This window comes from Notothenia coriiceps, unplaced genomic scaffold (genome assembly GCF_000735185.1).
Source record: "Notothenia coriiceps isolate Sejong01 unplaced genomic scaffold, NC01 NC01_scaffold00037246, whole genome shotgun sequence".
NCBI classification, from domain to species: domain Eukaryota; kingdom Metazoa; phylum Chordata; class Actinopteri; order Perciformes; family Nototheniidae; genus Notothenia; species Notothenia coriiceps.
Window position 1 is genome coordinate 13296240 of NW_011369947.1, and position 16823 is coordinate 13313062.

At 40.2% G+C, this 16823-nt stretch overlaps 1 protein-coding gene across 5 annotated transcripts in view; it reads right to left on the reverse strand.

The window, feature by feature from the left end:
* tcf12 (transcription factor 12) overlaps positions 1–16823 on the reverse strand; it is a 69241-nt gene that overhangs the window by 4309 nt on the left and 48109 nt on the right. For 4 of the 5 annotated variants that reach the window (XM_010794875.1, XM_010794871.1, XM_010794872.1 and 1 more), the window contains exons 9-16: positions 14754–14853; positions 14064–14203; positions 13238–13373; positions 12975–13045; positions 9813–9948; positions 5865–5938; positions 3119–3310; positions 81–207 (exon numbers count right to left, since the gene is read on the reverse strand). In XM_010794875.1, the coding sequence (XP_010793177.1) occupies positions 81–207; positions 3119–3310; positions 5865–5938; positions 9813–9948; positions 12975–13045; positions 13238–13373; positions 14064–14203; positions 14754–14853 (976 nt within the window). The remainder of the gene's footprint in view (positions 1–80; positions 208–3118; positions 3311–5864; positions 5939–9812; positions 9949–12974; positions 13046–13237; positions 13374–14063; positions 14204–14753; positions 14854–16823) is intronic. The other variant, XM_010794874.1, reaches the window with a different exon arrangement.

Below are 16823 nucleotides of genomic sequence, written 5' to 3' on the forward strand. Positions count from 1 at the left end.
AAAGGTAAGACATTACACACAAACTGAGAAAGGCCCATATAATGAGTTGATAAGAGTGGGGGTGAGGGGGTGCAGCGGACCTCTGAAGGTTTCCAACTGGTGGTGGAGTTCTGCAGTGGATGTGGAGCTGGCATTGGGCGGGCCTCCGTGGCTGTTGTTGTTGTTGTTGTTGAGGCCGGCAGCATCGTCAGCGTGGGCCCCGCCCTGCTGCAACACACACAGGGAGGAGAGGGTCAAGACAGGAAGCACATATTGTTTGGAGAAGATGCATGAAACCTTATTTTGAGCAAGAGAAGAGCGAATAGTGAGAGCCGTAAAACAAACTTCCGTAGATAGACATCAGTGAGATTCTGTTTAGGGTATATCCACGCAGGATGATTTTTATCCTTCAAATGTTCAAACGTAAATGCTAGGGGTGTCGCAGTATTCCAGTACTGACGATAAATACAATTAAATATTGATATCATGTTAAGAATACACAAAAATCCAGTGCCTTTTGAATAATCTATAACAAATATAAATAAATAATCTCTGTCATGGTCCACACTCTGTCTCATTTCCCCAACGCCCAAGACACAAAATAACGCACAATAAAACCAGTTAAAGAGAAATTTGACTTACAGCATTACTATCATTGGTTTTTCAGATTTGCTATACATAAATATATTGCTATAATGAATTCTTTGAAAATGTCCATGAAAATCATTCAGCAAAAATCTGATATAATTTCAGCCCATACCAAAAACGTTATTTAAAATGTAGATTGGATGCTATTTGACAAGTGGTACATATTGAAATATTTAACTATTCATGTGAATCTTTGCAGAAAAAGTTCAGGCTCTATTCATTTAAGCCTGTCATTCCCAACAATGGTGCATGCTATAGTCTTTTGTTACATAGTAGTATGTTATAGCAAGCAAAGCAAAGGGTAGAAAAACACAAAATAAAAGCCACCTTTGTTAGTATATTTAAAAAAACAAAGGCCCATTTAGGACATTTTATCAAACCCTCTTTTCTGCTGAGACATTCTCAGACTTAGCTCTCTGTAACCACAGCTACAACCACGTCTGCTTCTCGTGTCTAAAATGAGACAAATCCTTCTGTGTTCAGTTTGAAAAGATGTCAGGCTGACACCACTCAACAGTCATGAACATCATTCTTTAGTTTGCCCACATTCGTGACATAGAAATGGTCCCGGAGTCAGTCCCTCTTTCCTGAGGTTCACCACATTTGATTTCCCCTCTGAGAACCAGGGAAATGCGGGGAAATCGTCACTGAGGGTGGAGGGTGTCTCCTCCTTGTCTTATAAGAATGTGATCCCCTGTCACTGTTGGCCTCTGTTAACCCCGCCACCCCGAGACCCTCCCCTTCTCCAGCACTACGCTAATCTTTGCTGTGCTCTCAACAGGTGTCCAAACAACTCTTTGTCTGGAGGAGGAGGAGGAGGAGGGAGGCTGGGCTCTGGCAAGAAAAGAACGCTGCCATTTTCCTGGCTGGGCCTGATTAGCATACAGCTGAGGAGCTCTGTTTGGGTGAGGCCGCGGGTTCAGACACACGTTTCCATCCATTCAGATTCCCTGGGTTGTTAAAAAGGAGTGATGAAAAGGGGTAGAGGGCGGGTTGTGAGACGGAGTAAAAAGCTGTGCAGAGGCTGGTGAGCTCTTTCTGAGGGGAGCTGTTCCCACACAGGAAGTGCTGTGTTAGTGAACACACAGTATGTTCATCTCAGTCACAGTCCGTCAACATCACTGCCACAACACAGCTCTCTGTAACAAAAACATCAGACTGAGCCCTTCTGACAACCACAGGACCATTCCTGCTAGGGGACAAACAAGCTACTCTGAGAGATTCAAACTTCAGCACCACAGTCACAGTAGCACAGAGCCTTACAGCAAACAATAAACTGTATTCAAAATAAATTCATGTTGACAAAGAAGGTTTGAGAGACCAGAGAGGGATATAATACAAATCCTGAGAAGGAAGTTGGACCAGAATCTCCGGCAGCTTTGATGGTCATGCCAAGTGAAATGTTTTTGGTGAAAAATAAACATTAAAACGTCAGAGTAAATGAAAACATGATTCATTATTCCTGTTTCATCTCGGCCGGATGCCTGGGGCTGGGTTGACAGGAACATTATCACATTGTTAGAGCTGAAAGAAATAGCATTCATCTTTTTGAAATTCAAATGTGGCAGCTATTGTGACAATTGATTAATTGTCAGAATCACATTTAAAGTTAAAAGGGCCAAATGTTATCTTGTTCCTGTTTCCCAGTTGTGAGGATTTGCTGCCTTTTTTTGAATCGTGTGTTGTGAAGTGAACTGAATCATTTGGGGTTGGTTAAACAACTGAAGCAATATTAAGACTTTTTCTTAGGCTTTAGGACATTTTACCAAGTTATGATTTTAGAGACTTCATTGATAATAAAAAACAACACAAATAAACACTTCTGGAAAACCAGACAGACATCTGGTCTTTATCTGAAACTCATGTAACTTAATATAAATCATGGACGAATGTCACCTTCCTCAGAGGAATGGGACTTTAAATAAGTGGAAAAAAATATAAATCAGAAAAACATATTGTTACATGTGTCTCTGACTTCTTCTTCTTCTATCATTTGCATCCAGTTTCTTTAAAGAATTTATTTATTTATTGTGAGCAAAAACTAGTATTTCCAATCACCTTTTAAATTACTTTTGGACCAGTTGCTACATTTTATTTTCCATTGCAGATGTGTTCAAATCTCTTGGCTCTTCAGAATAAAATACCTTGGATGGAGTTTGGGTTTAAGCATCATGATTTATACAGAGACCTGCTTTCTTCTTTTCCTCAAGAGGTTTAGTGCAACACATAAACACTTCCTTCTCTGGAGAACAACTTCCAAATCCATTACGTCTGTTTTTCCCATTTCTTCTTTCACCTGTGTATACAGCCACCCTCCAGAGGAGGTGAACCTGAGGCCAGCCATGACACTTATGGAAAATATATCAACTGTTCGTGTGTGGAAAATGTTGTTTTGAACAGGTGGCATGTGAAGTTTGACATTTAGGAAAACACCACATTATCCTGAAAACGAATATAATTAAAGACATAAACTGTGTGTGAAGTTCCGTACCATCGCTGCTGTCCGACTTGGAGCCAATGCAGAGGCGGGGAAGTTTAGTCCGAGGGCTGCGATTGGCCCGTTTTGTGCCTGTCCCAGCAGACTGTGTATGTCGCTGGGCAGACTGGCGGTGGAGCCCACTGCATGGTTCCTCAGAACGAGGATTGCATCATCCAGTCTGTCCAGACGATCCTCCATTCGAGACTGGGAGGACCAGAGGGATTGAAGAGGGAAGGGTTAGGGAGAGGCAGAAGAGAGGAAAAGAAGGACAGAGCAGCTTAGTATAAGCACATTAGGACAAACATTTAGAAAACTGATTGTACGGTGTGGACTTTAAAATAAAAAAAAAATCTTAAACACAAGATAAAGGAAATGCAAATGCAAAATCAACTGAGCCACTTCAGCTTGAGTTGTAAAAGTCAACACAGATGGAAATCAGGAGTGAGTCAACAATGAATTGAGATTTTAACATTCATTGATAAATTAAGATGATTACTGCAAGCTGAAGCGGCTAACACATAACATGACATTATGGGAACAAAGGCAATAAAGATGAAACTGCATTTTACTGTGAGGTATGTACTGTAGACCGCAAGTCAAAAATAAAGTGAGGTATGCAAAGACGTATGGAACACGTAAAGACTATCTGAGGAGTACCTCGCAGACATCCTTTAAGAAAGACATGGCATCCTGGAGATGCTCATGTAACTGCTGATGAACTCTGTTTTTCTGGCAAAGTCAAATAAAGAATAAGACAGGATTAAAAAAAGATCAATATCTAAAAAATACTAGAAACACACTGTGGATAGAGATTGTTTCTGCAAAGACACACAGAGAAGGAGGTCAGGATTTGGAAGAAGCACAAAGATGCTGACCGCTCTTTTTGTGAGGATGTTTGCACATTTAATAACCGCTGATACAGTATTGTTCTTTTCTACTTTTCTTAAGGTTTCTTGGAGGTGTTATATAAAGGATACATCCTCCACATTCTATTCAATAGAATGCACACACATGTTAACTGTTGACTCCAAAGATTATAGATAGTTTGTTCTCTGTTGAAATACATGGTCTGGTAAAGCTGTCTTCTCCATGCTTCCTCATACCTAGTTGTGCCTTTCTTCACTACACTTGGTGATATGTAGCATTGAGCCACCTAACAGGAATCTTTGTAGTTTATCAAAGCCTTCAATTTAACAGAAAAAAATACAGTAAAGTCTCAAAAACGTATTCACTTCAATATATTCATCTCCACAGAAATCTGAATCCTCCACTTGCGTGTTTAGACGGTTGATCATCACTGTTTTCGCAGAAATAAACTGGATTTTCAAAAGTGTTTTTTGCCTCAGCTACCAAGAAATGTGATCCATACTTTTATTGCAGCAATGTTGTAACAATCCTGAGAATATATCATCATTTGAGCTCCCTTTTACTAGCTGTCAGTGGAATACTTCTTTATTAAAGAACTGAAAGGAAATCTTTATGAGAATATTTAACCACTTACAAACCCTGCTCTGGAGCCTTGGGGTGTAAAGGTTAAGCATTCTTAGGCTCAATGTTTTCCATTATTATCCAGCTTAAATGACAAAATATCAAGTAATATTTTATGGATCTTATGGTCACACGCATCCCAAAGTTGGTTTTCCCAAGCAACAAGTTGATGCTTACCACAGTTTGCCTTTATGAATGGGACCTTTTACAACAAGTAAGTATTTGGTGTGTTTGTTATAACAATGAGTTATATCTAAAATTGTGCTTAGTTTATGTTATAAATCGTGTCACACGGAACATGAATTGCATTTTGTTCCTACATTTCTTTTATCAGCAGCTCATTTTCAGGTTATCTGATTTCATTCACTTGCATCGTGAGCTTCACCTCACTTATCTGTGGTGGCCATAAAGAGACAAAACAAAGGGGGGAGGCAGAGTGGGAGGAAACGTCCACATCGTGATGTTCAATATCCTCTTCACATGCAATCGGCTGTTTGAATGGGACTATGTGATAAGGTTCAGGCTGGATTGATTTTGACTTTAAAGTTATTTCTGAATGTTTAGTCATTGTAAACAAAACATCCAAGATAAGTCCTGCAATTGATTGTATTAAAAGATAACATTTAAATAATAATAATTTAACAAAAGCTTATACAGGTTTTAAGAGGTTTGGCAAACCAGCAGAAAACCGGACAGTAAGTGGCAAACACATTAAATACATTATATTGTAAAGGTTTACATGTGTTACTATCTTGTAATTTGCAAGTAGGTATATCAGGTTGTTATTTTAAATACAAATAGAAGATATTAAGACAATATTTACAGCTACATTTGTATCCATTGTGGTAATCTGTTTATTCTCCTATCAAATGCACTCTTTGCATCCCAGCAGAACATGTAAATGCTTAACATTTGCATCAGGGAGTAGCCGGGATGAAAGGTGATCTGCAGCTCTGGTCGCATGACAGCGAAGGAATTTCTGGAGACGTGTTTTAGCAAACAGCTGCAACCCCCCCTCCGCCAGCCCCTTGAGCTGAACTCATCCCCCAACTGTCATCCCCGTCCAGCCCCACGGAGCAGGGGACAGATGGCAAGCCCGAGGGACAGGTATTGTTCAGTTTGGTTATCGCTCTGCCCCCACCTCCCTCACAAAAACATTTGTCAGACAGGAATCTCCCTGTAATGCTGGCCCAGCCCTTCCCGGGTAACTTATCCAAAGTGTGCATTGATCATGATTCATGAGAGACGCCGGCAGACAGAGGGAGCTTACCAGGGAGTGAAGGGAGTTCTCATAGTTTGGAGAGGACGGAGTCTGTCCTCCAGCGCGGGGCCACTGGTTGGTACCTGATGGAGAGGGGAAGAGCGGGGGTCAGCGTTAACAATCCGGCGACTCAGTTTCACATCAACATGGCTGATAGCTGTATCCTGCTCCACTGGGTGGACAAAGCTGATTGACACACACACGATAACACACAGTCAAAACACACTGACATCCTGATATTCTGGTTTCTTGTTGTTCTATGCGAGATGTTTTGATCTTTTATGGCTCAGTTTTGTTGCATCACTTCCTGATGGCTGGACTGCATCCTGACACATGACCCAGCGGAGGGTTAGTCTAATGTCCACTTCCACCCAGAGATGTATGCTGCATCTGCACATCAATAAGCAAAACCATGAGAGGCTGGAGAACAATAAGAGAGATGTGATGTTAGACACTAGCTTTCCTTCACACTTCCTTTTTCCTGCAAACCTGAAAGCACACGAGTGATTTCAAAAATGCCGAGCATCTGAGTCAAGTTCATAATCTTCCTATTCTTCTAGTTTTCTTTCTCTTTATTTTTGTTCAAACATCTGACTGGTGTTGAAGTGGTAGTTCAATCAATGTGTCTTCATCATATTACAGCAAACACATCTGTGAACATCTGAGCTCCATTGTTAAATTCCCAAAATAATTACAATAAAGCCAAATCTACTGTTGCACTTTTCCTCTTGTCATCATAATGAAAAATAATGTATTTTATAATATGGGAAACTTAAGACGCTTTGCACTACGGATTATAATGTACTTTTGGCTGGGAGATGTTCACATTGGATGTTGCCAAAAGTAAATCAACAGACCAGACAGGAATCTAGCTGATTTGATCTGGTGTAAATTAGTGCAGAGAAAAAGGAATCCACATCTGTTCATCACATTTCCAGTTCAGTGTCTCTGCTTTTCTCAAGCACATTCATCCAAGTAACCTGCCTGCCATTTGCAACAGGAGGCGATGCATTGTACAATCAAATAACCTTAATTGACTTTGACAATAATGAAACTTTCCAGGTTATTCACAGGATAGGATGTCTGCTGGGCTTTACTGCTCAGGGCTTTTCTGGTATCTATTATCATCCATTACGGGGGAGAGATGCCAAACCCAGCCGCCACATGGTAAATGGAGTCCACTGTAGCAAACTCTACAGATACAGACTTTGTTTTTGTTATCTATCCACTACGATGACTCTAAGATCTCTTATTATAATAAAAAGGCAATGAAACATGCAAGCCAAGAAGTGGGGATTCATTGTGGTAAAAAAGCCTGAGAAATCCAAACTGGTATCACATTAAAAAAACATTTTTAGTCAAAGAGTAATTCATGACATTGTAATGTGTTGAATGGAAATCTGAGTTTGATGTGAGAAGCCTGATGCAAGATTTTTACTCCTAATTGTTCACTGATTGTTTTTACAAATCAAGGGTAATGTGGTTAAATAAACACACATTAAACCACTGAACTATGGTTTTCAAAAGCAGCACAATTACACTGACAGACAAAGAGATTAAGCACATAATGTAAAAATGTTGACAAACACAAGTTAATCCCACAGCCTTAACTGCAGGAAATGCTTTAAAATATGTTTTTCCATGAAATCACCGACTAAAATGTCTCACTAAACCTCTGTACTGGAGTTTTCATGTTTCCTTCCTCTCACAGCCTTGGGTAAATCAGACTTTAATTAAAAGACTATTAAGAGTGACTGTGGAAGAGGAAATGAAGAATCCTCTCTTCTGCCTCAGCCTTCTCCCAGGTGAGTGAGACAGGAACTCCACATGAGCCTCGCTGGCTGCCGGCTATGAAAAATAAGCCCAGGGCTTTGGATCCCACATGCACCAGAGAGGGCTAATTGAACAAACCAGTCCTGAGTAATGTGCTGTACATTGGTGTTATCCTAATGATGAATGGGTCTTCAACAGCCAGCCAAATGTTGTGCCAATTTCAAAGTACCGTTCTCTTTTCAACCCCAGAAGCATAATAAGGGTGAATAATTAGCAAAACGACACCCATTTCTTAATATCCCACATGTATTCATTTAGCATTAGATTTTTTTTCATTGTTAAATACACAAGGATTCCTTAAAATAGAAAACCCCTGACCTTTTTTCTAACAAAGAACTCATTAGTTTCTGGGCCAACCATTATCGCCTACGTTTTCTCCTTCAATAACTTTGCATATGTCATACTTGTAAGATAAATGGTATACTCCCAATCTACTTCATTGCAATTAAAACTAAAATGAACCTGTAATACATGACAACTTTAAACACTTGTAAGGACATCTAGTAACAGTACATATCATCATAATATGATAGCCTTGGCTCTATTTATGACCATATGACATGATAAACTAGAAACTCTATTGTTATGCAGCAAGGTGTGTCATGCTGTAATAGGTCAATGGGGGGATCTCCCTCTGAGGCCAAACTCATCATCAGCTGATTCACAGACACTGGCAGCTAATCGGGGCCTTTTCGCAGCCTGGTCTGTGTGTGTGCGTGTACGTGTGCGTGTGCGTGTGTGTGTGTGTGTGTGTGTGTGTGTGTGTGTGTGTTTGGGAGAACAGCTGTCCATGGGGCAGGGCAACAGCTGAGGATGAGGGGGGGCATAGTAGAGGCAGCTGTCGCCTCTCCATTACCGCACATGACACAACTGTCCACTAAAACAACACGCTGGGCTTTCCCTTACTGTCTCCCTTCATTCAATTTCCATTACTCTCTCTCCTCTGTCAACACGTCGCACAATCCATATTCTTCTTCTTCTCCCAGTGTAGAACAAACAGGAACCTTCTTAAAGTTCTCTAACTGCATGGACTTGGCTTTGCACAGTTGTTTCACAAGTTTCCTGTTTTCGTTCTCTTGGGTTTGTTGCACAATCTAAAAATAATTTAGAGGGAGGCTTATCTGTCCATCCTCAAAAACCAAGCTTACATAAAAACACTAACTGCCAAGCAATTTTGTGGAAAAACAGGATTATGTAACAATAACAACTTCCAAAAATGTATCTTAACACACAGTAGGGTGAGTGCCTAATGTGGTGTAAGTCATAAATACTTAATGACTTAATAATCCTACAAAATATCAAAATGGTTATTCAAGACCCAGTTCAAACTGTTTCATTATAAGATGTTCAAATCCTTGAGCACTACATTCAATAAAATACTTATACTTAAAAGCCACAGCCCAAGTCTTTTTCATTTGCGCTCTCATTCCACTACTAAAACTTAATTTCAAAACTGAAATGTTAGTGCAAAACCACTTCAAAGCTAAATCTGGATTTATGAACATCAACCCTGCCTAAAATGCCAGAAGCCAAAAGAGATCGGTGATGTCACCGTGAGTCAATGTGGAGCAGCCCGCAGACATGAAAATAAATGTTTGAGATTCTGGACCAGCTAGTCAGGTACTGTTTAAAGGTGCTGGTGTTACAGTGGTTGCATGCTTTTTATACAGCTAACATTGCTCAGAGACTGCAGTAAGAAATCAGCTACCGTAGCTAGATCTGATCCGGTATATCTTCTCTTCTCTTGAGATTAATGTTTGTTGTACACGGTCCCAGAGAAATACAATAATCAAACATAAGAATATAATAGATAAGGATTAGAGCTCCTTCACAACTAAAAGGAGTCCAACATTAAGTTTTAGGAGAACTTCACAATCCATTCTGCTTAGGCTTTAATTAATCCAACGAATGCACTATAACTTAAAATGAATAAATGAAAAGAAGCCTATTCATAAGAGCTTGTTAATTACTTTGGCTATTCCAGACCGAGGCATAATCTGAAGTTTCCGTACCTGACACATTAAAGGTAGTTTCAGAGGAGTACATGTTCTACTCTACTGATAATATCTTGTGTAGGTGCAAAAGGAGGTGTGTTTAAGATAAAATCCAACATTGGTGCTCTACCTGGCCTTCCAGACAGGGGGCCAGCAGCGGTCCCTGCTGAGGCAGCACCTGCTGGGGCGCTCAGAGGTGAAGGAGAACCCACAGGTGTCGACTGGTTGGAGGGAAAACTACTGCTAGTGTGGTCAGGTGAGTAAATCTGTGGGAGCAGAGAGGAAGAGAGGAAGAGGGAAAAGGAGCATCAGCAGCATGAAAAACAAAATAACAAGCAAATGTTGACTTCATCCAATTATCTTTCACATGTTTCACAGGAACCTCGACTTTGCTCGGACATTGCTCATGTCCGAAATTGACCTTCACTTTGATCTCTGATACACATCTGTAATATGTTGTGACTGCATCTTGCACCGTTGAGAAACTCTGTCCACCTCTGAACAATAAAAGTATAATATATTGCTGCTCGCTGTTTCTTGATATCTTTAACAGATGTTACTACCTTCAAGCCAAAAACGTATAATCAATTATGGAGATTTTACTGCCAGGGATGTCATAAAAATGCTAAGTGCATACATGTGAGCCGTTAACAGTCGTCTGTACTCAGAGCACGGCCGTTACCATATGAGCCTTAAGCAATATCCACTTTGATGTCTTTCGCATGTGTACCGGTTCTGTCTCCGCTACTGTAAGTCAGTGAACTGTGAATAAGTACCTAAATAAAGATACAAATAATTTCCTAATATCACCTTTAAATATTTTTATTTAATGTTGCTAGATGAGGGAATTTGATCTAAACCGAAATAGACTTTTATTTTCTTATTTTTAAAGTCAGTTTATTAAAGGCAACGTTCAGAGCCTATTTATTGAAAAGGTTTAAACATTAGTATTGTGAATGTCCTAAAAATAAATGCTACCCTTAAAATATACTTGACAAAATGAAAAGTGTAACAGAATAAATCAAGGTCACACGGTTACATAAAAAAAGTCTGTGTTAAACTTAAAGAGAAACAAAGTGAGAGCTATTTTGTATTAATAAATGTAATGTCTCATATAATAATAGTTGGTTATAAAAGTTATACATGTAAAAGGTTATCTTTGCTTCCTATAGAAATCTATAGCAGCTTGAAAAAAAGCAGACAACTAAACTGGAAATCCCTTTGAGCCGTGAAACAGTAAATCTCAAATTGATGCATTTCAGCCTGCAACAGATAGGTATTGAACAGTAAAGGTGAACCACATAGCAACATCTAGTTTGATTTACATATAGTTGGTTTTTACATATTGATAAACTCACATGCAAATGTTTGTTTTTCTGCCACATATAAGGTTACTTCAGTTTATTTCTACACCGAGTATTCTGTTACTACTTTGTGTCGGTGCGTCGTCTGATAAGTCACCGAGGTCACTGAGTTTTAGGATGACATGTCAATCACCAGGGAACAAGGAGATTACGTCTCCAGAACTTCCACAGGGATTTCATTTGTTTAAACAAATGTTGGATTAAAGCACAATCACATTCCTGATTCCTTTTCCCCGAGCAATAAGAGGATATTGTGCCATAGTGGGACACGTCTCAGAGATCTCAGGGTATTACGGGTGGATCCTGACTAATTAGCAGAGAAAAAACCCGCAGATCCACAGAGATTTCTCCTCCAAGTTAAGATCAAATTGAGCTTGCAGAAAAACGTTTGACTTCAATAATCTCCTTATTCAATCTTGATCTCCGGGCTTTCGTATTTCAATCAACTTGGAGCATCAGGATGGAGGTTTTGTTGAAGTGAGGAGGAGGAGGAGGAGGGATTGACTGTTGTCTAAAGGGAGGAATGATGCTTCACTACACTCTGAGCGCACAAATATATCCAAATATATCCAAATATTTCCAAATATATCCAAATATTTCTCAGTTTCTCAAAAACAAGCTGTTTATAACCGTGACTTCTGACCCGACAATATATGACTTTCTATTCTTTTCACTCGCTGACTACTAACGCTTAATTCAAAGTGAAACATGGATCCTTTTACTGGAATAAATGAAAGCTCCGCCTCATCATCAGTCACGCTCCCGCAGGCGGCGTGGGGCCAATAAGCACGGCCAATTTAAAAGGGCGGAGAACAAAAGCTCTACAAAGGGCGGCCCGTGGAGTTGAGCCACAGCAGTTATAAACTCCCCTGTGCCCCTGCTCCACCCACCCCCACCCAGCCCAACCGTGTCCATTTCACTACAGCTTTGTCATGCTAATACAATTGAGTCTGCAAATATAAAGGACTTAATTTGTTATTACCATCCTTAAACTCTCATATTTTGTCTTTTGACAGAAAAATTCCTCCTGAAAATACAGCTTGGGCTAGGGTGTGCCAAATAAAAATTGTCCAAAATCCAAAGACAAATTTAAAACTAATGCCCAATCTGGTATATATGAAAGATAATTTTTACATTTCAATACAGTTAAAGATTTTGTCGGTTATTTCAGTTCAAAGAGAAACTCCTTACTCAGTCTGTCCTCAACACTTCTGCCTATTTACTACTTCCAAAAGGATATTTTCATTTAATGGGAAAATATAAGGCTGAGTGAAGCTCTTACCTATCATTTCTTATGATGTTTCTATGATATAATGGCTCTGTTATAATAGATAATTTAACCAAACCTCTCCATCATCTGATCTGTGAGTCCAACTGATGCAAGCTACGGTATATCTCCTTCCATTATGTGAGCTGCAGCTAATTAAACACTGACTATGATACATTAAAGGATGTTAGAGATATCCAGGCTTGGTTTTGCAAAGTGAAGTGTAATCCACTGGCTTTAGGAGTATTTTCAATGTACAATTCCCTTTCTTGAATGCTCTTAGTTTAAGCCCACAATTATCCAGGCTTAGGCCAAAAAACAACTACAAACATGTCCTCTGGGCTTTTTTTAATCAGCAGTCAGTATAGCACTTAATTCCCTGCACGATTACTAAGGTCACCTTCTTAGAGGCAAAACGGACCATTATTTTATTTTGCAGAGAAATCAAAAATGATTTGAGTGCAATAGAAGATATGGAGCTTCACACCCTGAGAGGAGGTCATACTTGATGGGATTTGCAGCGAGTTCTGTGTGATTCACAGCAAATTCTTATATGCTGAGTGTTTTTACGTTGGTACAGGTCTTCATATGTGAACCTCAAATCATGCTTGATGCTATGAATGAAAGTGAAGTCCAAGTTGAACGTTGGGCTGTAACTCACCGAAGCTAAAGCCTTGCCCAATGCATCTCCAGTCTCTGAGCTTCCAGTGGTGTTCCCCCGATTTGCAGCAGCTAAAGACAACACAGAGGGAGGCTTTGTTACAACAACCTCAGACAAATGACAAGCCGTCACGGTGTTCAAAGCAGCTGTCCAACTGCCTGACTCACTACTATAACAGAAAGGATGTTCAGCGATGACTACATCGGGGGATATTTAATCAGTCATTCTGAGCAGGTAGATTAACTGTAAACTTAGGAACGTACCCATGACCCCATCGCCTGTGTTGACAGACGAGCTGTGCGCTGCGGTGACGAACGGCAAAGTGCTGTTGTTGCTTCGATGGAAGCTGGACATGGGAGGAAGACTGGCATTGATGTCAGGAGAGTGTGAGGGGTAATTCTGGGAGACAAAAAAAAGAAACACTTTTCAGTCACAAATGTGTACGTACAAAAAAGAAAGGCTTATTTATTCTTGTATTGTAAATTCTCCTTGACATCTCGCTGGCTGCAGTAAGTAAAAGTTACTGGGGTGGGGAGATAAAGAGAGGGCAGGCAGCATCTGCAGACTCCCTGTGAAGATCTGCCAGCTGAGGCAGGCAGCCGAGATCAAACACTGACAAGAAGGGTCAGCAGTGTCTTCACTGATAATAACCAGACACACACCCACTCTAACTGTGAGTGGGAGCAGGGCGGAAAAATTATCTACATGCTTTACGTGCCTCACAACACACATTAGATCTTTAATGACGGCAAAATAAGTAACCAACCAGCATCTGTTTGTATTCTTCGGCGTGTTTTTATTGCTTTTATTTGTGGTCATTTTATTTATATGTGTTTTTGTCTTTATCTGTTGTCCAGTTTTATCTTTCATAATCATTTATCTTTTATCTACTTTGTTTTTGCGTCACATCATACTCTAAGTCAACCTTTATTTTACGACACTTCTGTTAGGCCCTACAGTTTGGCTTCCTGTTGTTATACAGTATTGCCCTCAATTCTGACCTCTGTTTTGAATGTAAACTCAGAGTTTAAAGGTGCTACATACATTATCATAATTATTTGGTATTACCAGTTGGGAGCTGCTGCTTACCAAACGGTCGTGTGCGTGCATGCCGTTGTAGTTTCCTGACTGTGGCATGTGAGATGAAGATCCGGAGAGCATTCCCGTGTAGCTGGGCTGACTGATCCCATTGGACGAGTTCCAAGGATCAGACGAACTGTGGGTACCATCTAAAAATAATAAAGCAATTCAGTAAATTATTGTATACAACATGCACTTCAGTCTTGCCACAGTTCCAGACAGAGGATAACCTCCGACCCTACGCTTCAAACTTGGGGTTCTTTTTCTCTTTGAACTGAAACATGATCCTTGTCCTGAACACAGATGAGATAACACAGAGATAAAAACAACAACACAGAAATCTGCTCTACTGAACACACAGGCTTAATATTACAAAATAATAAACAGATCTGTCTGTCAAAATATCACAATTGAAATAGTTTGGTACACTATTCTGGCCTTTTGTATGTCACTGTAATAACTGCCACAAGTGACGAAATTATGATGAATTAACCGATTATGTTTATAGTCCAATGAAAAAAGTCATTCAAAACGTAAGACTAAAACAGACCTTAGTTGTATTAGGTATAAAAAATAAACAATCAAAATAGAAGAATATAATTTGAAAACATCTGTTTGTAAGAATCAAAGAGATCAAGCTACAAAGATCATTTGGTGATATACTGCAGAGTAGTTATGAAGACTTGCTGTTGAACTTACCATAGAAAGTGCTTGCAAACATACTGCTGGAGGGTTTCGGAGAAGAGTAAGAAGGGGACTCTCTGTTGTAGTCTTCTGAGTTTGGAGATGGTGCGTACACCTGCCGTGAGAACAGAAATTATATTTGTAAAATAGTTTACCTAACACCACACAGTGCTAGTATTCTGCATATAAAACAAAGTATGGTGATGCTTCAAGCTGTAAAAACGTTCGGCTTTCAAATCTCATATTGTGTGAAGTATCTCAATTAAGATTATGGGTAACTACAGTAAATCAATGTGATCTAACACGGCATGAGTAAAAACACAAGGAGTGCGGATATGACCCTATACCACAAACACACTTTAATGACTAGCAAACACTCAAGCTGGAGAGGGGAGGAGTGTATTACCAGGGGTATTTGCATTTCAGATCAACCTCTAATGGAAGTATAATGATACCTGCATACATGCATAGCCCAAATGCCTGGAAAATAACAGCATATTCAGAGGCAGAAATCAAATAAGTGGTACAAAAACAAGACAGCCTTCGCGTTCTGTTTATGTACCTGCAAGCTGGTGGTGGTGCAGTGAAAGGAGAGGCACAATGGGTGTTCTGTTGTACAGCTGTGAGTGTGCCAAGCTAGGTGGGAGGATCAAAGAGACCGAAGGCCAAACACCAGTGATGTGGTCTCTGACTTCATCCACTCCAGATGGAGGGAGAGAGGGTGAGGGAGAAGGTCTGAACAAATGATCCCTCCTACAGACAGGACTGGATGACCCCACCGCGGCGTAACACTAATCAGAGTCAGGCCTGCTAACTCAATTCCACCTGCAAGTTCGCAGCACAAACTCAGCAATCCTGTTTTAATAGCATCACGCCGCACTCAGATGTTGGCATCATGACAGCTCGCTGCTTAAAGGTTGGTTTATAATGCCTGCGGATGTGATGCAACCACAAAGGTTGTTTACTCGCTCAAGTTTTTTTATGACACAGCCAGCGCTGATGGAAAATATGCCACACAAACCAAAGTGTATTAATTAAATAACTCGCTCGCACACACAGCCCACATGTGAACGTACTGTATATCAATACAGAGTGAAGAGAGCTGCTGGGGTTTGCTGAGTGAGCGGCATGCTGTTGTCTGGGTGTGTAATTAAAGTGCTGTGGGAGGGGGGGAGCCCTCATGGGTCCTCTGGTTTACACATGGGCCCGGGGTGGACCGTAGTTCCGTGGAGATCTCAGGTTAGCCTTGCTCAGGAGCCCGGGCTTTTGTCTCAATGGGCAGCATATGGCAGCAGATAATGCTAATTGTCCTTTTTACCCTGGGCTAACCAGTCGAAGGCATTAATAAACCATCCCCAAACACTGGGAGCCTCATTCCGCCGGCCTACGGAAGAGAGGGCCCACCTGGGTTTCCTTTTACAAGGCCATTAATTAAAAGCCGTCACTCACGACGATCAGCACACCAACACAGGCATACACCAGTTGTTTGAGCGTTGGCGGCTATTTTTTTTATTAACAAATAAATTCCCTACTGTACCCTTTCTTTCAGCAGTCACATATCAACTGAGCATTACAAGTATACTTTTAATAAGAAATAAGATATTGCAGAATAATAAATGACATATATATCTTTCCCCTTCAGCAATGACCTGGCCCATGTTTAAAAGTAACTATACAAATGATATGGCAAACAATGAGGTCATTATTTTACTCCTGATAAGGTTATGATTAACATAAAGAATTACGATTTTAGGTACTGATCGTAGTTTCAATTGTTGGTAAAATGTTAGGTAAATAACACCAAATAACAATTTAAAGACACAGATTGAGTGATTGGTTCAGTTTTTAGCTTGGTCTTTACACGTGACCCAACTGACATGTCCTTGAAGTTCATGCCACACTAGTCAACATATCAAGTGTTAAAACACAAGCTGTCACCTTACACTGAGGATTTGAGGTAATAACAGGAAAGGAAATACAAAAACAGGCTAATGGCTCAAAAAGAAAATTTCAAACGCTCCCTTAATGGTGTGTCCTGTTTTTGTTCTGTAAGTCCTCATTTGGAGTTGAACCATATCTCTCGGG